This window comes from Chroicocephalus ridibundus, chromosome 9 (assembly GCF_963924245.1).
Source record: "Chroicocephalus ridibundus chromosome 9, bChrRid1.1, whole genome shotgun sequence".
Classification (NCBI taxonomy): Eukaryota; Metazoa; Chordata; class Aves; order Charadriiformes; family Laridae; genus Chroicocephalus; species Chroicocephalus ridibundus.
This window is the reverse complement of record NC_086292.1, coordinates 38,831,795-38,854,759: the sequence shown is the minus strand read 5'-3', so window position 1 is coordinate 38,854,759 and position 22,965 is coordinate 38,831,795. Positions and strand designations below refer to the sequence as shown.

General features: G+C 38.6%; 1 protein-coding gene across 4 annotated transcripts; it reads left to right on the top strand.

The window, feature by feature from the left end:
* Positions 1-216: 216 nt before the first annotated feature.
* On the top strand, positions 217-22,508 carry USP8 (ubiquitin specific peptidase 8). Of its 4 annotated transcripts, none has more exons than XM_063346016.1 (21): positions 229-361; positions 3,249-3,354; positions 6,137-6,307; positions 6,984-7,128; positions 7,624-7,709; positions 10,246-10,390; positions 11,043-11,100; positions 11,855-11,999; positions 12,280-12,442; positions 13,165-13,309; positions 13,508-13,728; positions 14,817-15,413; positions 16,727-16,816; positions 17,432-17,512; positions 17,911-18,173; positions 18,733-18,945; positions 19,456-19,666; positions 19,994-20,230; positions 20,763-20,905; positions 21,189-21,321; positions 21,552-22,508. In XM_063346016.1, exons 3-21 carry the CDS (start codon positions 6,204-6,206, stop codon positions 21,735-21,737), a joined length of 3,366 nt encoding a protein of 1,121 aa, XP_063202086.1. In that variant the 5' UTR covers positions 229-361; positions 3,249-3,354; positions 6,137-6,203; the 3' UTR covers positions 21,738-22,508. The 4 variants fall into 4 exon arrangements, with proteins under 4 accessions (XP_063202085.1, XP_063202088.1, XP_063202086.1 ...); XM_063346017.1 differs by lacking the exon at positions 3,249-3,354 and adding an exon at positions 4,101-4,179 and having other exon boundaries at positions 240-361; XM_063346015.1 differs by lacking the exon at positions 3,249-3,354 and having other exon boundaries at positions 217-361.
* Positions 22,509-22,965: the final 457 nt, after the last annotated feature.

Here is a 22,965-nt window from a genome sequence, read left to right as displayed (position 1 = left end):
GGTGGCGCTGATCTGAGCTGACCTGCCTCTCGCGTCCCCTCCTCACACCGCCCCCAGAGTCACCCCCGCCTCCGGAGGAGCTCCACGGAGGGAGTGGGGCCCCGCCCCGCCGCACCCCGCAGGCCAGCGGCTGGCCGCCAGCCTCCCGCCGCGTCCCCCCGCCGCCCGAGCCCGGCCCCGCCGCCCGGATAGGGCCGCCGAGAGTCCCCGCCCCCGCGGGGGAGCGGAGGCCCGGGAGGGAGGGAGGAACACCGCCGAGTTCCGCCTCAGCAGCCATGGTCGCGTAGCGTCTCCTGGGCAGCCGCGCTCGGACATGGGCCTGCCCCGGGCCGGCGGGCTGAGGCAGCGAGTCCCCGCGGCGGTGAGTACGCAGCCGGGCCCGCCGCGATGGCCGGAGGCGATCCCCGGGCCGCCGAGGGGAGCGAGGCCTGCAGGGCGGGCGGACTCGCCTCACGCCCTCCTCCGGCCGCGTCGGGAGGGGGCGGGCGCCCTTGGAGGGGAGCCCCGGGCCCGGGCCCGGGCCCGCCGTGCCGGGGGCGGGAGGCGGCCCTCAAGCGGATGCGGAGGGCGGGGGGAAGCGGGCTGGGCTGCGCCGGGAGGAGAATCGGGCCTGGCCTGGCCCGGCTTGGAGCGGGCAGCCCTGCGCCCCGCTGCCGGCGGTGTGACCTTGGACAGGCCGCCCCAGCCGCAGCCCGGCCGGGGTGAGGCGGCCGCGGGGTCGGGGGAAGCCGCCCCGGTGCCCGGGAGCGTCCGGAGGAAGATGGCAGGGGAGCAGCACTTCCCAGAGCGCACTCCCCCGGCCGGAGCGGGCGGGCGGCGGGCTGCGCTGTCATGGAGACTGCCACAGCCCGGCCGGGCCCGCACCGGCGGCGTCCCGGGCCCCCACCCGCCCGCACCGGGCTTTTAACTGCCCCGTTATAAACTTGGAGGAGTTTTCAGCCTCTGTGTCACTTCCCCGGCTTCTTATCACCTATACTGTTTGCATACCTTTGCAGATTTTCGTTTATCTAAATAAGTGAAGCTGTTTGCGGTCTTTGAATAACTCTTACTTCGAATAACTTTCAAACTTCCGGTATAAAATCCAACTTCTTTTTTCTTTTAAGCAACTTAACTTTGTAGTGTCTTCCCTCCCCATCGTTATGAGTTAAACTGATGGATGAGTGAACTGTCAGAAGGGATTTTCTCAGTGTGCAGAACGAGCCGTTCCCAAGCTTGGTGGTGCAGGTAGTCTCACCATGGTGCGTGGCCAAAGACAGACCCCATGACATGTTACTGCTACAGCGATTGGTGGCACCCACCAAAACAATGACAGTTTGGGCACTCTGTATGACCATAATGGCCTTGATAATAAGAAGTCCCAATGGTTATCATCAGCCTGCGCACATTAAGTTACAGCACCAAGGCCTGAAAGAAAGCTAGAGAGCTCACAGAGATAAATATACTTATTGAGCATATAGTTCAGTCATGTTAAAATACTGTATCTCTAACTGATACTGATAATCTTAGAATCAATGAATTGCCTAGGTTGGAAGGGACCTTCCAGATCATCTAGTCCAACCATCAACCTAACTCTGACAAAAACCATCACTAAACTATATCTCTGAGCTCTATGTCTACACGCCTTTTAAATACCTCCAGGGGTGGTGCCTCAACCACTTCCCTAGGCAGCCTGTTCCAATGCTTAATAACCTTTTCAGTGTAAAATTTTTTCCGAATATCCAATCTAAACCTCCCCTTGTGCAACTTGAGGCCATTTCCTCTTGACCTATCACCTGTTACTTGGGAGAAGAGACCCCACCTCTCTACAGCCTCCTTGAGTACAGAGTACAGACAGCAAAACTTAACTCCAAGAGAACTGAGGAGCTTAACGCTCACGAGAAACCTATTTCTCATTTGGTCAACTCTTAGAGACAAAAATAAGTAGGTGAATAATACTTCATTGCATACCTGAATTGGTGATGCACAGTACTTAGCATGTCAGTTTATTTCAGATCGTGTTAGTGTATGCTGCTTGCAATATAACTGCTTCTGTGCGTTGTTCTTGCTGTGGTCATTCCACTTAAAGCTTACTCATATCCTTAGTAAAACAGGCTTGATAACTAGATGTCTATGTCGAAAAACCTGTTACCAACAGGTATGTTTCTCTGTCAGTGTAAAACTATCCATTCTAAGTGTCTTAAATGCCTATAAGCGTCCAAGCATGACTTCCCTTATGTTTTGGGGATATTGGCCTGGTTTTCAGCACTCTTAAGTATGAAAAAGGAGCCTGAGATAATACTTCAGCTGGGGCAGAACAGATCCACGGTTTTTGAGTTTGATCCTAATGTTTAAGAAAAAAGCTGGCAAACCTGAAATGGGTTGTTTCTTCTTCCTCACAGGGTTGACTAATACTAAATTTAGCTGTTACAGCTTTTTCAGTCCCTTGTATTTATGGTTTTATGATCCACTTGTATTTCCGTGCTGGGAAAGAAGACTCTTCTCTTCTTTAGAGGTGTAGGAAAGATCCATGTATATAATTGGAAGGCTATCGAGGCCTCTGTTGCCGTTGTATTGATATGGTGATTATAAGCGTAGAGGGAAATGGAATGCTTGGCAAAAGTGAGCGTAATCTAGTCAATACAGCCTGCAGCAGCAAGAGTTTATCCTGATAAAATGGATGTGGGTCTGATAAGAAGGTACAGTTCATTGCAGCTCCTCTAGTGGAAACAAATACAGGCCTCATGCAGAACATGCAGTAGCTCCATGCATTTCACTACTGTATGTTAACTACTCCTGAATGTCTTTATTTGTGCAACTTATTTTGCTGGAGGAACCATTGAGACCAGGTCAGTTAGGAATCAGATAGCTGCAAAAATTTACGTTCAAAAATCAGCTGGTTATGTTTATATATGAAGGAGCCGATTTGGATTCTGAAATCGGTGTCTTCTCAAAGCCTGATTCACTTGAGTATAACGTAAAATCAAGTTACAAGCACATTTTGAAATTTAGTAGAGGCTTACAGAGCTTTAAGGGTTCCTCTGAGCCAAGACTCTGAGCAGTCCACTGGCAACTAGTGGTCAGCCTGTAGGTTATAGTTAGGGAATTTTTGCCGCATAAAACTGAAAATGATAGTTATACTTCCATAGTTAAAGTTCTGTATAGAAGAATGAATTAAAAACTGCAACTGAAATCTCACATTAACTTATGATATATGCAGTATGTAATACTGATAAATAGGCTGTTAAGAATTTTTTATTCTTTTTTTTCAGAAAATGTTATTCCTAATCCACCCTTACTCATGTTACTGCAGAATATTGTATGAATTATGGTGCTGTGAGAGGTCAAAGAGTAATACCTCGTTCATCAGATATTGTGGTTAGTAGCTCATGTTTTGAAAAAGGTATATACATTTATTCAGATCAGGAAATAAAAGTAAGTTCAGTATTTAACTTCTCTGGCAATTTAAAGACCTGCAGTTATAACTTCCGGACCATAGCAGAAAGAGGCAGAAAGCCAATTTTTGTTCTCGGCCAAAATGTTATCCACTGGTTCTACATTTGTATAGATGAAGTTCCAGATGAACAGCTCGTATCAAGGTGTGTCAGCAGCACTTGAGAATTTACAAGCATCTTTTGCCTTCCATTAAGTGGTTCATTTTCCACACAATCTTGGGGTTTTTTTCCTCACACACACATACACAATAATGTTATATTCATATCCTTTTTGGATGACATATTTAGTTACAATATTCTGTCAGAACACAGCCAAATGCTGCCACTTAAGATTAAGAAAATACTGGTTACATAACAGAGCAAACATTGAAGATATATTTGGAAAGGACTTATCTTCAAAGAAAAAGTCTATTTACAGTTCCAAGGCGAAAAAAGAAAAAAAGCCAGGTAAAGACAGGCTCTGAAGGTAGGATTAGGCAAGCAATGCTAAAATCTTAATAAGAGTGAAGCTTTTCTTTCTAATTCTATGAGGCTGTAAAAAGTATGTCTTTGTTTTAGGCAAATAAGCTTTTAGATTGGAAAGGCCCTTTACTTTGGGGCAGGAGGTGTGTCTGTGTTTTGTTTCAACTGAATGCAATTCTTCTAATAGGTTTACTGCCTTGTTTTCAGCATCCAAATATCTCCCTGAAAATTAAAGTCGAACATAAGACACCTTATATGGGGAAGACAATGTTTAAAGACGAGTGGGGTATGGGATTTATTATTAATTTTATGTATTAAAATTAGTATTTGTGGACTTTATTATGTACTTCCTAGAACTATCCAAAAATCAGTCTACTAAGGAAGGATTTTAGCAAAGTTTATCAACTTTGAAAAGTTGCTATGGAATTGGACAATAAGCAAGTACAGCATCTGTGTTTAAGCAGTAAGTTACCTAACTGGATATTGTTTAGTCTGACCTTGGCATGCCAGACCTTAGACTAAAGAACTTGGTATCTTTAGTTGATAACCAATTCCTAGACCAAGAACAGTCAGCCTAGCGATACTATATACACAGTGATACTTCAAAGAATAACAGCTATGTGCCATGGGAAGAGATGACGATCACATCCCAGCTTCTCGTTCTTGGCTGCACATGCCAACTGCTTGCCTTGCACGAGATGCGTAGCCATTCTGCCTCTTCAGCAAGCTCAACGGGATCAGTAAGAGGTTGGACAAGTGCCAGACCAGGAGGGAAATCAGGACCACCTCACTTGGTGTCAGTCAGCTACAGATCAATTCACTTCTGTGAAACCTCCCTCTGAGGTCACTGGCTGATGGTTTTTTGGTCACACTTGTCACGCTGATCATCACCTTGAGGGTGGAAGGGGAATGCCCTGCCTTCATCCCGTTAAAGGCCACATGGGTTTTCACTACTAGGAAATTTGTTGGGATCATTTGAGCATCTTTCTTTGTATTAGCTCGCGTTAATTTCTTGAGTATTGCTAGCACCTTTACATCTCACCACCTGAGAGGGAGCTTAATTCCTCCCCTGCCACCCCCAAGGGCTAAAATAGCTTACCGCGTATCAGATTCAAAGATTTCTGGTTAGACTATCTGTATGAGACTTAATGGACTGCTCTGTGCAGAATGTTAGATGAGCTGATGTAATAGTCCTTTCTGGCCAAACTCTGCTTAACTATTTCATGGCTACCTGCAGAGCACTTCCAAACGAACGCAGAAAGACAATGACATCTAGGAGTTTTAAGACCTACAGCATGTCCAAGAAATTTCAAGTCAATTTTAACAGTAGTAACCTTCCTTTTCTCAGCTTGTGTCTTACCAAGACATTATAAGTCACATTTCTATGGGTGTGGTGTGTATTTGCAGAGGTATGTGCTAAGGTAGTGATAAAATAATTATCCGGTACTACTTTCAGAGTACAGAGAAGTCAGCTAATTTTTCATAATACTTACTGGTGTTATAGTTGAATAAGTTTGCTGGATATGATGATTTTGAACATTCTTAAGTCATAATTTCTTTTCTTATTATTTTCTTCTGTTAGCAACATGTCGCTAACGTTCTTGATAAATCAGCTAGAGTGGTTTCAAGTAATTCTGTCACTTTGTAAGGATTAATTTATACTGTTAATTTTCAGCCACTGTGTTTGCATCAGTAATACTTAGAATTGATACCAGAGGTCCCTTACGGATAATTAACATTTAAGTAGGTGCAGTTTAAGCAGCTACATTATTCTTCAGCTTCTGGCAAACAAGTTTTCTTTGACTTCTGGAAATACTTTTTTCCTTTTATGCTTGTATTACAAATAATTGCCCAGAATAAGTGACAGATTTTTTTCCTTTTTTCTTTAAATATATGCATCTTTCTATGTAAGTAATTATGTTTTAATAATAGTAATATAGAATAATATCAAAGACAAGTGTACTGATAAGTACTGATGCTGTAGTATTATAATAACATTTTGCCAGATTGTAGAGGACCAGATCACATACTAGAGTCCCAATTCATTACCTACAGTTAGATTACATTTAGAATTTTTCATTATAGCTTAAACTTTAACTGCATAAGTTCCAGATAGTTTTATACTAGTGCTAATTCACATAAAGTGAGATAGTTTAGGTAATAACCCCATACAGATAACTATAACTGCATTAGAAGTCACTGGAATCTAATTGGACTTTCCCTACTTTTTTCTCCTCCCCTAGAAAAATATTGATAGAGACTTCTAAGAAGCTGTACCATCCTAGAAGGGACATAAGTAACAACATTAACATGCCTGCTGTGGCATCTGTACCTAAGGAGCTGTATCTCTGTACTTCATTGAAAGATCTCAACAAGAAGACAGAAATAAAACCTGAAAAGACGAGTACAAAGAGGTATATATATTTTAATTTATTTTGGATTAATATCAGGAGTATTAGTGCTACTCTGCTGAGCAAATTCCAGAACAACTATGTCATGGATCTAAATTTCCTCAGTTATTTCTGTTAGGTATAAAATCTTCGATAGTCTTCTGTCTAGGTCTGTCAACTATCACGTTGGATATGCTTGCTGCCTACAGCAGGTAACCTCACATACTGCCAAAACACGACTTGGACAGAGCACGAAGCCCTTGAAAATTTCATACGTTGCGAAAAGATTACATAGATGCAAATTCTCAAAAATGATAAAAAGTTTAGCAAATGTGTGAATAGAAGATATTTTGCCTCTAGCATTTTTGGACAACAGTTTGATTTTGTCTTACTATGAATTTGTTTTTCCTCCAAAAAAAATATTTTTAGAAGGGAAAAGTACTTTTTTTCCCCATCTCAGTATGCTGTTTAATTAGGGAATATTTTAAATAAGGCTCGTAAACAAACTTGCAAAGAGAAACATTATTTGGAGGACTGTGACTGTAATTCATATTTAATTAAAGCCTTATAGTAAGATGGTAAAAGCAAACACTTAATATATGGGCAGAGGCCATGAACACTAAAAATGGCATCTTGTAATGAAAAGGTGTTTGGGAACAAGTCAACAATCATGTGCTTTACTCCTCTTCTTTGATTTCAGTTATGTGCAGAGTGCCCTTAAGATTTTCAAGGCGGCGGAGGAAAGCAGATTGGACCGAGATGAAGAAAAAGCTTACATCCTATATATGAAATATGTGACTGTTTATAACTTTATTAAAAAGAGACCTGATTTTAAGCAGCAACAGGTATAAAAACTTTCTGAGTGACCTCTTCTGCACTGGTAGAAGTATTAGAAGTACAGAGAATTACACTAATGCACGTTCAAAGGATTACACTGGTATTAAGTAAACTGTCTCACTTATGATGATTTTTTTCCTTCCTATTTTTGACAAGTCTATTGTTAATTGCTTTTACAGTTTGCTTTTAATATGTATAAGGTATGTAAATTGTCAGATCTGTGAATATTTTTTCAGGGAAAGGTATTTATTCCTGTCATCTTTCCCATTCAGACTTCTTTTGGTGCAGTTGCCTTGCCTAGCCTTTATTTATTAGTGCTATAGAACATTTTACTTATAAACTTATGTTTGAGAGGAAAATATTTTGATTCAAAACAGTTCCTTTCATTGGCATTAATATCATTATAGTACCAATTCTCTGTACATTAGCAGTTCTTGATATGCACAGAAGTAGGCATTATTAAGCTGTACGATTAATATATGGGGTGATGCTTGTAATTTTAGGATTATTTTCATTCAATTCTTGGACCTACAAATTTAAAAAAAGCTATTGAAGAAGCTGAAAGACTCTCAGACAGCCTTAAACTCAGGTACGTGAATACGGTAAATAGATAGGATATTGTTTATTACACCTGAAGCCTGTACATGTGCAGTTGCAGGTTTTCATGCTATTTAGTAGTAAGGGATTGCACTTGAGTAGACCTTAGATACCTGAAAGTCTTGAGAGCTTAAACTGTTTAGCCACAAAAGTTTGTTATTAGAGATCATTTTTGTCATCACATAGTCCCAACAACTTGCCACTGTATACGTTATCTCTTAATTCTTGGTAACTATGATTTGTTGATATTGCCTCCTATTTTTGTTTAATGACTAATAATAAGAAACCACAAGATATAAACTATATATACACTAGAGATGATCAAGAGCCATTTCATCCTTACCCTTTTCATCATAAGGTCATCTGAAGCCAAATATACTAATGAATGTTCCTAATATTTATGTATGTTAAAAAGCTCTCTGAGTGTGGGTTTAGTTTACACTAACAAAACACATTTTTGATTCTTTAGCTAGCTGCTACACCTTTTCTGTACCTCTGCCATGTGCAGACACATATATGGAAATCCATGGGTTTGCCATTATGTACCTGAGCTGATGCTAAGGGGGGTTTGAGTAGCTCCTTTACAACTTCAAGTTACAGGTCTTTGTGCCGTAAGCCATGAAACTGGTGGTAAGCAGCTGTAAGGTAGAATCTATCTTTAGGTGATATTTAGCGCAGTATGTCTTGCTTCCAGCTCTGTGTGCTTCTCCCATCCTTAGCAACTATTTTTCTCACCTCACCCTTTTAACTCTTTCCCTTCAGCTAGGCACATTTCCCACACACCCCCAGTATTACTGGGAAAGCACCCTTCAAAGGATCCTTAAAGTTAGCGTAAGTGAACAAGGAATTAAGAATGTAGTTACATCTATATGAAAGGAGGCGTTCCAAAGATGTCTCATGACACTATGCATGAAACAATCTTTAGGTTTTTCCTTAGTTTTAGTTAAGAGTCTTACAATTCAACAGAGCTACGAATTCACTGTAAGAGTAAACACCAACAGAGTTATAGAAAACCAAAACTATTTAGAGACATTGTTTAGTAACTTGTGGCTTTTTATGAAAGCAACAGAGTTTTGGAAGTTGACACAACTAATAACTTTCAGCTACTCTGGGGAAAACATACATATATCTGAAGGGAATACAAATGAAACATGACTCCTGTGTAACTACAGGAGTGGTTTCAGGGAAGTGATTTGCATAATTTCTTCTTGAGGCAGTAGGCCAGCAAATAGTTTAAATGTTAACTGAAAATGGAGCTGCTGAAACATCAATTGTATAGGAGCAGGAATACCTACATGAATGACCTATGTGCTTAAGAGGTGTAAATGGGAAAATAATGGGTAAATATTCCATATTGACTGAATTAAATTAAAATCTGAAGTATGCTTTAGTGCAGTTAACTCCAAATGAGGACAAAATGCTTTGTTCTAACTTGTGATGCCTTTGCCAAATCAAGAAGCCTGTTTAAAAGAATAAAATTGCAGACCTGCAGCCTTCTTCCTATTAGTGGCCAATTAATGGAGTAAACTTTGAGGCAGAATTTGATTTAATGATCTAGTTTATTAACATAGTACTCTTGATATGAAATGCAGCTGTACTGTTGTCATCACTTTAATCCTGATTAGGCAACATCTGATTAAAATGAGCAATTACTAATACAGTGTAATGTTCATGTTTCACTGCTTGGTTCAGTCATCAAAATTGTTAGCTCAAAACATTTTATTTTTTTTTATGGATCACTGGTAACACTTAAGCTTGTCAGATATATTAAATATAATAGAATGCTGTTTAACAGTGGTGTAGGTATACAAACCTGCATCTAAAAAAATTGGTGATCTAAAAGCTGTCCTTTGGAGGCCACCGGCTTACAATATTGTGATTGTCCTTAGAATGGCGAAGGGCTGGGAGGTTCATTTTAGTCTAAGACTTTATGAAAAGGACAGCTGTATGCAAGACCTAGGTCCACCAAAGCTCTCGAGTATACGTGATTCTTGCATTGGCTACTGCTACCATATAGGTAGTTCTGATCTGACTTCTCAGAAAAAGGAAATTTAGACAACTAAGCTAACTTATCCCTGTTATTGTTAGCTCTGTTGCAAAACCAAATAGAATACCTAGGATGACTGTTATATATTGAACTTTACCTGTAAGTCACCAACACTTACTCTTTCCTCCATGAAATGAAAAACCTATTATACTCAGTGACACCACAGCTAAGCATGACTCCAGATTTAGAGAAAAAATAAATTAGTTAACCTTAAGAGCAGTGGCTACGAAATAGGACCCAAAACAGAATTTAAGAATAAGAAAACCAACTGAAGAGCAGGAGAAGTAAGCCATAGAAGAAAATAGGGTTTGTTGGAAATACAACAGTTGTCAATACTTGAACTTTTTTTTTTTAAACTTTAAATACTTTTTTTTGTCCCCCCTCATGGAGACTTGATGATTCTGATGTTAATTATCCAAGGCTAGCCAATAACACAATATTGAAAAAAGAAAAAGGCGCTTTTTTTTTCCCCCGCCAATAGATATGAGGAAGCTGAAGTTCGTAAAAAACTTGAAGAGAGAGACAGACAAGAGCTGCAGAAAAAGCAAGAACCAAAAGATGATGGAAAGAGTTCAGCCAAAAACTCCTCAGAAAGTGCTGTGGATTCCAAAGGAAAAAGCCAAAGGGTAACCAAAGACATTTACAAACTCTGTAATTCAATCTAAATGTGTAGTTCTTGATCTCTACTAGTAGCTATTTCCAGTTCAGAATCATGTTTTTTTTAAAAACAGCTTACATTCCCCATAACCCTTCTTTGACATTTCTTTGGAAGATGTTGAGTCCTACCAACCTGTAAGCCTTGCATAAGATAGACTAGGTTTTTTTTGTAAAGTGAAATTCTATTTTATAATAGAACTAGCTAGTGTAAGAAACCCACAGTAATTGTAATAAGCTGATGTTATGGATAACATGTTTTCTCTTTAGGAGAGAGACGACTTTTCAGCAATACTGTGGAAAGAAATTAATTTCTTTGCAAATAATTCACAAATGTCATCAAGCAAATGATTCTGTCGTAGGCTGTACTGCCTTTTTAACTGGTTTCTGTCTAGGTAGGGCAGCAACCTTGGCATGTTTTTAATACATTGGTCAATACATCTTTAGAAGTTTCCTTTTTCTATGTTTCTTCCTGTGGCTTACAGACTGACCAGTTTCCTTCAAGCTCTGTGACAGTCAGTGTTCGCCACCTTGGTTCTGAATATTAGATATTAAACTAACGTTTCCTCTTTTTTTTGTTTTGGGTTTTGTGTTTGTTTTTTTTTTTTTTTCCTTACAACACAGATTAATGGTGAGAGGAAGCATTCACTGGAAAGAAAGGATCCGTCTGACAGTCTGAGTGGTAAGAGATGCAATGTTCATAGATGTGAAAAATGTCTACATATGACTATGCACCTGTCACCTAAGCAGTTGCAATTCTTTTAAGGAGTTATTTCCCAGAGTATTTTGATGAAATTCTAGTATTCTGCATTTCAGTAACAGTGATTTAGTAATTAATTGCGCTCTGTATTGCAGCCTTCATTGCTTCTCTTGAATTTGGAAAGCTGTACTTAGTCTTCCAACAGTTTAATAACTAAAACTGAACTAGCCCTAAAGTGGTTAAATTAGAAAGAAAAATGTCTCCTCAAATGATAAGAAAAAATCTAAGCAAGGCTGAAATAGGTCAGTTAAATAAGACATTTTCCTTTCCCCTCCCAACCTTCTGGTTTTTGTTCCTGTAATAAATACGTGAAAGCGTTCTCTAGAGTTCTTAACTGAAGAGGAACATCTGCAGCATGTAGTTTACAAATGCTTGCCTTTATAGCTTGATTTCAATGAGACCACAAAAAGTTAAACTAGTTTATTACTGAAGTGTTCAGTATTGTCTAATTCAGCAAGCAGATGAGGTGCTAATCACTACAGTAGTGGGAACAAAAGTTCCAATGCATTTATTCTATAGCATCTCACTTTCATGACTTTATGGGACTTTTCTCTTCTGTTTCATCTGTCTGCATTCTTGATTGCACCAGTCAGATGTGATCATAGCTACCTCCGTTTATAACGTAGCTTTTTACATCTAATAGCTTCTAATTTCATCTAATACATCTAATTTTAAGGAGCAGTCACAGCTGAGAAACTGTTTGCAATGATGTCGGACAAAAATATTGAATTGATTATTATGGATGCTCGAAGATTGAAGGATTATCAGGAATCCTGTATTCCAAGATCTGTCAGCGTTCCAGAAGAAGCTATCAGTCCTGGGTATGAAATGATGTTAAATGATAGTGGAAATGCTTCTTTTTATGATTTTATAAATTGACTGAAGAGAATTATATGCTTTTAAAGCTTGTACACTTCGTTTCAGAATCCTTGGTACATACAAGTGGGTGAGATGAGTCTGGAGAGTTCTGTTCTTGCATGTACTTATTTCAAGCCAGAGCATATTTATTTTATGTAATCCATATACATTTATGTGCTTGGATATCGTTGGACGAAGTGTTACTTGTGTGTTTGTTGTTAAATATATGTTAATACATTTCAGAGTTACTGCTAGTTGGATCGAAGCTAGACTTCCAGAGGATTCCAGAGATCCATGGAAGAGGAGGGGACACTTTGATTACGTTATACTGCTAGACTGGTTTAGTTCTGCTGAAGACTTAAAACTAGGAACAACTCTTCAGAGCCTGAAAGATGCGCTTTTTAAGGTTGGCAATTTTCATGTTTTCTGTTAATTCATCTCATTAAATAAGAAGGTCTCGGAGCATCTATAATTACAAAGTATATGGAAGACTTAATGAGGAATTAACTAGGAAGAAATTGGTTACTGTGAGGTTGGTGAGACACTGGCACAGGTTGCCCAGAGAAGCTGTGGATGCCCCATCCCTGGAGGTGTTCAAGGCCAGGTTGGATGGGGCTTGGAGCAACCTGGTCGAGCGGGAGGTGTCCCTGCCCAGGGCAGGGGGTGGAAACTAGATGGTTTTTAAGGTCCCTTCCAAGCCAAACCATTCTGTGAGTCTGCAACCTCAGGGGGAGGGCAGTCTGGAGCCTGGACTCTCAAGCATTTTTCAGAAAGTTAATGTTATGCTTTCTAAAGCCAATGCCCCTAATAACTCAGCAAACTTACCAGATAAGACACAGAAACAAATATTATAATAAAAATATTTTTCTTCATGGAGGATCATTACTGAAGTACCAGACCCTGCTGTAGATACAGCCAGGAACCTAACTCTGTTGGGTATTCTCCAAACACAAAGAGGATCCCTTTTCACCAAAGTGTTTTTGCAGCCTGTTTAGTTCGTATTTTAAAATCTCAAAAATAACCTGTCTCAATGTAATGACTAAACACGGAACTTTCAACACCACTGTTAAGACGTAAAAGTTTCTTTTCTATTTTTAAATCATTTAATTTCAATTTTTTTTCTTACAGTGGGAAAGCAAAACTATACTGCAGAATGAACCTTTAATTCTAGAAGGAGGTTATGAAAACTGGCTCCTTTGTTTTCCCCAGTATACAACAAATGCTAAAGTAACTCCACCCCAGCATAGCAGGAGTGAAGCAGTGACTGTTTCTTGTAAGTATAAAGGATGAACGCCCCTTCCCTCAAGTGTTTAGAATTACTGGATGTATCTTTAATTCATTCAAGTATGTTTTGGGATAGCCTTGTTCTGGCTAAATCTAAATTTTGGGGTGGAACGTGAGGGTTATTTTGCTTTTGTGTTTTTGTTTTATGAGCTCTCTCATGCTTCCCTCCTCTTCCCCCCTCCTAAAGTGGATTTTACATATCCATCTCTGGAAGAGCCAGCTCCTCTTCCACCTGTTGTTGCTGTAAAGCCATCTCCAACAGAAGCAATTGAAAATGAAGAAACAGGAGATAATTTGGAAGAGAGACTAAAATCACTTAACAGACCAAACGTACAGGACGCTGCTGTTCCAAAACCTGACAGTTCAATTGTAGTTAATCCAGTATCGATTACAAGAAGTATCCCTGAGGTAAGCTGCGTTGTTTTTTTTCAGAGTAAGTAAGAGACCCACCACCATTTAGAAGCCTAAATCCACAAGGAAACATACTCAGGATTTGTTTAAGCTTGTATATTGGTACAGAGACTATCAGTGGTCTGTGAAGCCATAGTAACTATCTACAGAACCATATGAAACTGAATATACTTAACATAATTGCAGAGCTTTTAATTAATATTTTTATATGAGCACCTGAGAAATTGAAGGTCAGCAACTGATGATTAATTCAGAAAGTCTATAAGCCAGCTTTTCTACTCAAAACATACATATGATGAAATATGGGGAGGGTAGTTAAGCCATGGCTTACCTTGACTGTTCCAGAGGTCTGCTTTCCAGCGACTGTATTTTCCTTCAAATAACAAAACATTTAAGTGGCTTGTCACTCTTGGCCCAGTAGCAAAAGTATAGGGGTTTGTTTCTTTCATGGGGTTAAAACTTTCTGAAGACACGTTCTCACGCTAAAATAATATTTTCGTCATGAGATAAGGCTAAAGTGAAAGTTTTCACTTTCACCCTTCTAGATGCTGCCTTTAATACAAATTTCAGCTAAGGAACCCTAAACATTATTTCTGTTTTTCCCAGTACTAGACTAGCTTTTATTTCTTTAGAATTTCTACTTGAGCATCAAAACCAACTTGACTCTTCTAGATCCAAGCATAAGCCATTCTTAAATACCTCTTCCCATCAAGCAGGGCTGCCTTAATCACATGCTCCATCACATGACTGAGAAAGCCAAGCCCAGATTAGGCTTCCTGATTGCCCTAAAACGTTCACCTTAGAAAGCTTGAAAATAGAGAGTTGTAGTAATCAGTGCTTAATGCTGTCCTTATGGTTCTGTAGGGCTTGTTGATTCTTAACTCACTTCTGGAAGTTAAGTGAATACCTAATTTTACTAACAAGCAATTTGAATGACCAGATTTAATGACGTTGAAAGTTCCCTATCTCTCTGGTGGAAGTTGACTTTATATAATCTTTATTCTCTTTATAAATCTCACTTAGAAGAAGCTTAGCTAACAGAGCAGTAATAGCTAAAGTGAATTGTTCTACACTTTGTGTTACAGGTTGATCGTACTAAAAAGCCTTCACTAAAAATCCCTGATGATAACAGACCAAAACCTGAAAGTACAGTCAGTGACAGCCAGCCTGTTGAGAATGGACGAATAGTTCCAGACCGGTCCACAAAGCCGTTATGTGATACAAAGAGCATTCTGACAGAAGAAGAAAAAAGTCGGGTACATGCAGAAACTGCTGCCCTATTAGAGAAAAACAGACGGGAAAAAGAACTTCGGGAGAGGCAACAAGAAGAACAGAAAGAGAAACTCAAGCGAGAAAAAGAACAAGAAGAACAAAAAGCAAAAGAAGAACAGAAAGAAAAGGAACACAAAGAAAAGCTACAGCAATCCAAAGAGGACAGAGAACAGAAGGAGAGGGATGAGCAAATCAAAAGAGATCAGGAGCAAAAGGAACAAGACAGAGCACGCAAAGAAGGAATAGAAGCAAAAAAGCAAAATAAAAATGAACTAGAAAGCACCGGTGCAAAAAGGATTGAGATTGACAGAGTATCTGTGGAAGAAAGAGAAAAGGGAACTCGAACACCGGAAACGCAGAGGCGTGCACTGGGTGACACATCTCAGACCTTTGTGACTGTTCCAGGCAAGGTTAGTGGAAAAGAGGAAATCATCACCAAATGTGGAGTAATTATTCAGGATGATTTGTCAGTGCATACTCTAGTATCAATCTAGAAATTTTAAATACATTGGATTTTTATTGAGACCATTTTTACATAGAGGTAGAAGAGAAAGCTAAAACCAAGACACAAATAGTTAATTTTTTTGTTAATTTTTTTTTTTTTTTTTTTGCAAGACAGCCTGGATTCTTGCTTGTAAGTGGGTAGCATGGAATCTCTATAGGATAATAAAGTTTCCCACTGACATGGAGCTAGAAGAGACGGTTCATAGGCTGCAATCCTCTATTTCAAAAATAGAGCCATTTTGTTTCTTAATACCAGCCCAGTATAATATCCAATAGTATATTATACTGTAGTAACACACAATAGTGACAGAATTATATTATCATAACAAACTCTTTAGTGCCTCCAGCTGATTAAATGCTGATATAACAGGATTTTGTTGACTGGCATAGGAAGCGAAGCAATACCCTAATCTAGTATTTTTAACTGAGAACAGTCCAATTCCAACTCTTTGGCGGGGGTCACAGTTCCTTCTTTCCTCAGATTCTTGGAAAAAATTGCAAATTTTCTGACATTGTGAAAATCATCTGAACGTGAAACAGAAGCCGTTTGTGAAGCTGAGTGAATAATGGGACAGATGTCTTTCAAACCAGTTCAACAAGAGCATGCACTAGGATAGTTTTCTCTCCCTTTGCAACTGCAGTTGTTACTTGACCAAACTTTGATGCTTGTGTCATGCAGATGCCCAAGGAAGCCAAAATAAACCTTCCTGGGCAACCTTAGCACAGTCATGCTTGAGCTTTTTGACTTGACAGAGCAACTTCACATAATCCCAAAATGACTGCCCATGATAAAATAAATTCGTAATGTCGGCTTCACAGTTTGCCTTTTTCATGGAGAGGCTTTGTCACAGTGAGGCATAAAAGGGGAAAACGTCTTTCATTTAAAAACAAATTGTAAAACCCACAGCTTTTAGGGGGGGAAAAGTAGCGTAGGTGGAACTTCTGCGCTTTATTTCTGAGCTCTTGAAACTACATAGCAGACTGTCTTACATCGTACACCATGCAGCCACCAAGGCTATTCCAGCAAATTGCCTGTAGTATAGACTGGGAAGAATAAACATGATGTGTAGATACCTGCTCTAACCACTTCTTTGTGGCACGCGCATTTAACAACCAAAAAAGAAAATATAACTCTCTTTTTTCCCTATTTTGCTTTATCAGCATTCTTTACTGACACTCCAGATGAAAATTGAAAGCCTTCTCTCAAAATCTTTTACAGCAAACTGGGGTTAAAGGACAACCAGAGAGTGGAGCTCAAAAGCCAGGACCCCTTAGAGAGGATTCTGAACAAGATACTGACAGACTTAAAGTAAATACAATGTGTTGTATGTAGCGAAAACCAATCAAGCGCAGATGCTTTATGATTATTATGTTACATTCCACCTCATTTCAATTTTTAAAGTCACCATCTTAAGAAAAGACAATGCCACATTTACAGCTGTTTGTTTGCTTTTTTTCATTTGTCATATTCATCTGAAAAAAATATTTGAAGCTTTCACTAGAAATCTCCATATGTTTTGGATGGCATTAACAAGCATTCCACACTGGTTCGTCATCTCACGCGTAGTCCTTCGCACACTGCTTTGAAAGGGAGCAAATATCATCTGTATGTGTTTAACAGAAGTACGTATTGCTAATAAAGTAGCTTCTTTAGGGAAAAGAAATTGAGCATTCAGACTTTTGTGAGACTGATTTGTCAGGGTTTTTTCTGGAGCATGTCAACAAATGAGTTTTGTTTAGCTTGAGTGATACAAAGTAGTAGTACTATATTACCATTACAATAAATTGTATTTCCAGCTATAATCAAGGATTTCTTATTCAACTGTTTTAAGTTAAATCATGTAACTGTATAGGGAGAGTCACAGTCAGCTTGCTGCTCTGCATAAGTACCTATACGTACCTTACATTTCTGTTTATTTATTAGTCTCAGCGGGAGCCATTAATGAGAGCGCGAAGTGAAGAAATGGGAAGGATAATACCAGGACTGCCTGCAGGCTGGGCGAAGGTAACTTTCTATTCTGATGTTCTAATCAAGTTGCCTTGTGCAGTTTTGTAACGCACTTCAATTGTGTCTCATTTCTAAGTTAGATCATTTGATTTTTATTTTTTTTGTTCCCTCTTCAACTTCCACAGTTATTTTCTGAATTTTAACATCATTTTAATGAAACTAGGAGAGCTCATCTGCCGTTTCGGGTATTAAGCAGTTGCGGTTTAATATGCATTTTGGTGAAAGTGGTGCCTTGCAGTAAATTTAATCCATTAAGTATTGAAGCCAATCATGACTGTTAATGTCTCAATGTTTGAAAAACTCATGCGCTGTTCTTACCGTAGTTTAAAAATAGGTAAGTAAGTTAATGATGAATTTTTACTTGGTTTTGAAACGATTTGTTTTTTTTCCCCAAGTTTCTGGATCCAATCACTGGAACCTTTCGTTACTATCACTCGCCAACAAATACTGTTCATATGTATCCACCAGAAATGGCTCCTTCATCCACGCCTCCATCAACCCCTCCAACTCATAAACCCAAGCCACAGGTGACTGTTGAACGAGAAAGAGAACACTCCAAACTGAAGCGCTCCTACTCTTCCCCAGATATAACCCAAGCCATTCAGGAGGAAGAGAAGAAAAGAATCCCTGTAACTCCTGCAGTCAATCGTGACAATAAGTATGTTTGATAAGTTACACCAGAACTCATGCAGTATGATAGCATGGAGGACTTTCTTTGTGCTTAATCAACTGAAATTCATTAATATATTCCAAGTAGGTTTGAAAGGATGCAAGAGTGATAGACTTAAATTTCATTGCTAGAAGTCCAATGAATAGGACAGTTATCTTTTGAGAATTAAGGTAATTGTTATGCATTAACATGAATTTCAGAGAGGTCACAGTGTAATTGGACAGTAGCTGCTTTCTAAGTTGTGGCATTTGTGTTAACACAGTAAATGCCAGTCTTCTGACAGCTTGTGAAACGCAGAGTTTTCAGTTTTTAAACTGGGTTAAATCAACAGCTAATTCTTCATCTGTGAATTTAAAAAAAAAATCAAAACAACAAGTGATGGATTTCTCGCTATTGCAAGGACTGGTCATGAATACCTTAAAGGATGGCATTTGGTGACGTTTTGTGCCAGAATATTTCATTCCCTGTGAGGGAGGGTGGTTCTGTTGGCTCATGTGCACAGCCTTGTCAAGTCTGAGTCTCTTAAAAAGTAATTTCTTCCTTACAGGCCAGTCTGTTACACTAAAGCAGAAATTTCAAGACTCTCTGCGTCACAAATTCGGAATCTTAATCCTGTGTTTGGGGGATCGGGACCAGCTCTTACAGGACTTCGTAATCTAGGGAACACCTGCTATATGAATTCCATACTCCAGTGTCTGTGCAATGCACCGCACCTGGCTGATTATTTTAACAGAAACTTGTATCAAGATGATATTAACAGGTAACAATCTCTTATTCTCATCCTTTAATTTATAATTGAAGGGAAAAAAAAATTGCCTTTAGAATTGTTAATTCAAAAAAAATCACTTAGTGGTGTTAAGGTTGGGTTTTTTTTAAGTAGGAGACAAATGCTAACTTCCAAGTGACTTGACATTTTCAAAATTCATGTGTGTGGAAAAAATAGGTTTTACTGGAAAGTCTTAATTAATTTGTGCTTATAACTTTCATAAATATAAGTGCACTAGTGTCCTAAACCAAACAGAATATTTAAAGGGCAGGTTACAAATAAGCTGAAGACAGCTGAACCTTCCAGCAGTCCCGTCTCGAATATGGAACCAAATTACAGTCCCAAAGTAGACAAAAACTTTAACTCAGTCTAACAGCTAGTTTTTCTTGGTCTAAAGAAATTACTTTGAGATAATGTCTTAAATTAATAACAATAATATTAAAAAAAAAAAAGTTATTTGAATGCCTCTCTATATTTTTTATTTTGGTCTATTTAATTGTATAGGTCAAATTTCCTGGGACATAAAGGTGAAGTGGCTGAAGAGTTTGGTGTAATAATGAAAGCTTTATGGACAGGACAGTATAAATATATCAGTCCAAAAGACTTTAAAATTACAATTGGGAAGATTAATGACCAATTTGCAGGATATAGCCAACAGGACTCCCAAGAATTGCTTCTCTTTCTAATGGACGGCTTGCATGAAGACCTAAATAAAGTAAGCAATGCACTCGTAACAAATTACACATCTGTCAAATGATCAAGAGAAATAAATGTTAAAGAGACCCTTGTATTTCATAAGAAGATTATGTTACTGGAACCTTGTATAGAAGGAATTCAAGAATTAAAGTAGGAATTTAGTTTGAAATGTATAAGGTACTGAAGGGAGTAATGGAAGAAGCCTAACTAGATAAGAAATGGATGGCTACACTGACATGTTTAAATATTCTTGCAAATATTCAAGAGCATGCTTGCCTAGAGATGAGACTTTCTCTTTTTCCATATGTTAATATATGGCTATGGTATTTAAACTTCTGTTATCCAGGCTGACAACAGGAAAAGATACAAGGAAGAAAACAATGATCATCTGGATGACTTCAGAGCAGCAGAACTGGCCTGGCACAAACACAAACAGCTCAACGAGTCCATTATTGTGGCACTCTTTCAAGGCCAGTTCAAGTCAACAGTGCAGTGTCTCACATGTCACAAGAAGTCCCGGACCTTTGAGGCTTTCATGTATTTGTCATTGCCGCTTGCATCCACTAGTAAATGTACACTGCAGGTATGCTGGCACGAGAGAGAAGGTTCTTCAAGTAAAAACATGTCTCTGTGACTTCATTATGATGTTGCTTCTGCTCAGCCTCTTGTTGAAGGGGCTGGTCAATATTCCAGCTTAATTTACACTAACCTGACACGTGAGCAGAGCTGAGTCTTCATTATTTTTTAATTCTTCTATAGTTTAAAAAAAAAAAAAAAGGTTAATTCCTTAGAAATTTTTAAATACAAGCAGGATGGAAATATATAAGCCACAGTAGCAGAGAAGACACGTATAGTATTTGTTTTTGTAGGTCATAGTATAAATACTTTGTGTTTTTAAACAAAATATTGTACGTATATTTCGAAGGACTTACAGTTAATTAATATACACAGTAAAATTTACCTCCACACATGGAGTTAGCTCACTTTTCCTCATCTTTGTGAAACGTAACACGCAGAAAACTGATGCAGGTTAACGACCAAATAGGAAACAAACATTTTTGCTGTACTTTCATAAACACCTGCCCTCCACAATCTGTGTTGGTGTTTTGTTTCAGGAATGCCTTAGGTTGTTCTCCAAAGAGGAAAAGCTCACTGATAACAATAGATTTTACTGTAGCCATTGCAAAACTCGGAGGGATTCTTTGAAAAAAATAGAAATTTGGAAATTACCACCTGTTCTTCTTGTGCATTTGAAAAGGTAAGAGAAACGGTGATGGGTGAAAATTTAATTAGGATGAAGTGACGAGGCTTTGATGGAGATTGATTGTTCCTGTGCAATAGCTGACCATTTTTAATTTGAGTGCGCTTCGGATGCATTTCCACTTGTAATGTTTCAAGAATTTTATTTTCATCTGATGCCTGTTCTATTAGATGAAGATGAGATCTTGTCCTGGTTAAAAACCAGGGAAAATAGACATGCTCAGCTTTCTTAAACAGCTTGTGAACAACCTGTAACTGATAACTGCGTTTCAATTCTCTAGATTTTCCTATGATGGAAGATGGAAGCAAAAGCTTCAGACTTCTGTAGATTTCCCATTGGAAACTCTTGACCTTTCACAGTATGTTATTGGTCCAAAGAATAACTTGAAGAGATACAATCTGTTCTCCGTATCAGTAAGTAACCACGTCACATTTCAAAGTTCAGCTGGTCTTTATGCCAAGACTTGGGTTCACCAGCGTGATTCATCTAGCTTTCCAGGCTGCCTACCTGGTTGCAGATTAAGTTGTATTTTAAAAAGAATGATCAGTATTCAGTAAAAATCTCCCATTCTAGTTTATTTCCCTAGCCAGGGAAGAAATGGCAGCTTTTGAGACCATTAATTCTTTTCCTCTTATGTTTACAGAATCATTATGGCGGGTTGGATGGAGGACACTATACCGCCTACTGCAAAAATGCTTCAAAACAACGTTGGTTTAAGTTTGACGACCATGAAGTATCTGAGATCTCCTCATCATCTGTGAAATCCTCAGCTGCATATATTCTCTTTTACACTTCTTACGAACAGCGAGCAGTGGAGATGGCCACATAAAGTACTGTGGGTTAAAAAACCTGGTTTTCTTCTTCTAAGAGTAAAGTAGGTATGGGAATGCATATAAATATGCAAAGCTATGACAAATGTAGTCACTTACAGATACGGGGATGGTTGCAGCGGCTTTTCTGCAAGCGAGCTCTTTCTGGTCAGTACTAGTGCTTAAAAGTCAGAAGACAGATTAATAATGCTTGTGGTAATACTGCCATCTGTGAAACCATTTAAAAAGCATACTTGCATTACCATTTATTTAAAAAACAGCTATATTTTTAGTCTGTTACAAAATTAAATTCTAGCTTAGTCATCTGAAATCTATTAACAAGTAGTTTAAAATGTCTTAAAATCCCAAGGCATATCTTGATTTTTATTTTTTTCTTTCACTGTTATGGCCTTTTCACATTTCTAACCTTAAGCTTGATTCTACTGTGAATACTCTAGAATGATGTAAACAGTTAGGAATGTAAGTGTACATATTGATTGCATACTTGCACATCAGAACTATGTATATATAAAATGTTGTCCTTTTTGTGAGAATCTCTAAAACTCAGAGGATTGCGTTTATTTGCCAGCTCTAGGTAATTGCAACACTACTTAATAAAAAAGCAGAGCTGTAATTTTTTTTCTGTTAGCTTTTGTCAATATTTGTGCACTTCAGAGTTATTCTAAAAAACAAGATTTTTCCTTTTTAATTTTTTAATATAAATTTTCATGTACACATGCATTAAAAACCTTAATGAAGAAATGATTTAAAAATATATCCTGTTAAATGTATGTTTGGGTGTGCTGTTTTCATTCTCAATTAGTTGTGTAATGGTCAGGATTCTACGTAATGACAGGCTGAATCACAGTCACACAGCTTAGCAGTTCTTCAGATGAAGAAAATGCTACTTTGTGTAGAACTGATTAGGTTAGAAGCTATTTTAGTTGCATCTTGTGCATTTCCCTGCTCTGGATTTGGGTGAGTTTTCCCTCTCTGGTGAAGTTGGCATTCAAAAATCTTAAATCCTACATTCTGAGCTTTTATCTACCTGCGTGTGTCTTGCTGATGGAATTAAGACCAGGATTGATTGTTTTCCAGATGCTTACAAGCCGCAAACACATTTGCACTGCTAGAGGGACAAAAATGACGGTACTAGAATAATGCCTTTTTCTTTCTTTAATGTGAATGGTCACTTCTTCCCCCGCTCTCTTCGGAGCGGTCTGGTCGTACGCTTGCACCTTAGTATCC

Excerpts from the sequence above, each read along its gene's own strand:
- USP8 (XM_063346015.1), top strand. The coding sequence starts at position 6,204 with ATGCCTGCTGTGGCATCTGTACCTAAGGAGCTGTATCTCTGTACTTCA. Across the intron at positions 7,129-7,623 it reads CTGATTTTAAGCAGCAACAG|GATTATTTTCATTCAATTCT; the intron begins GTATAAAAACTT and ends TTGTAATTTTAG. Across the intron at positions 17,513-17,910 it reads TGCCTGCAGGCTGGGCGAAG|TTTCTGGATCCAATCACTGG; the intron begins GTAACTTTCTAT and ends TTTTTCCCCAAG.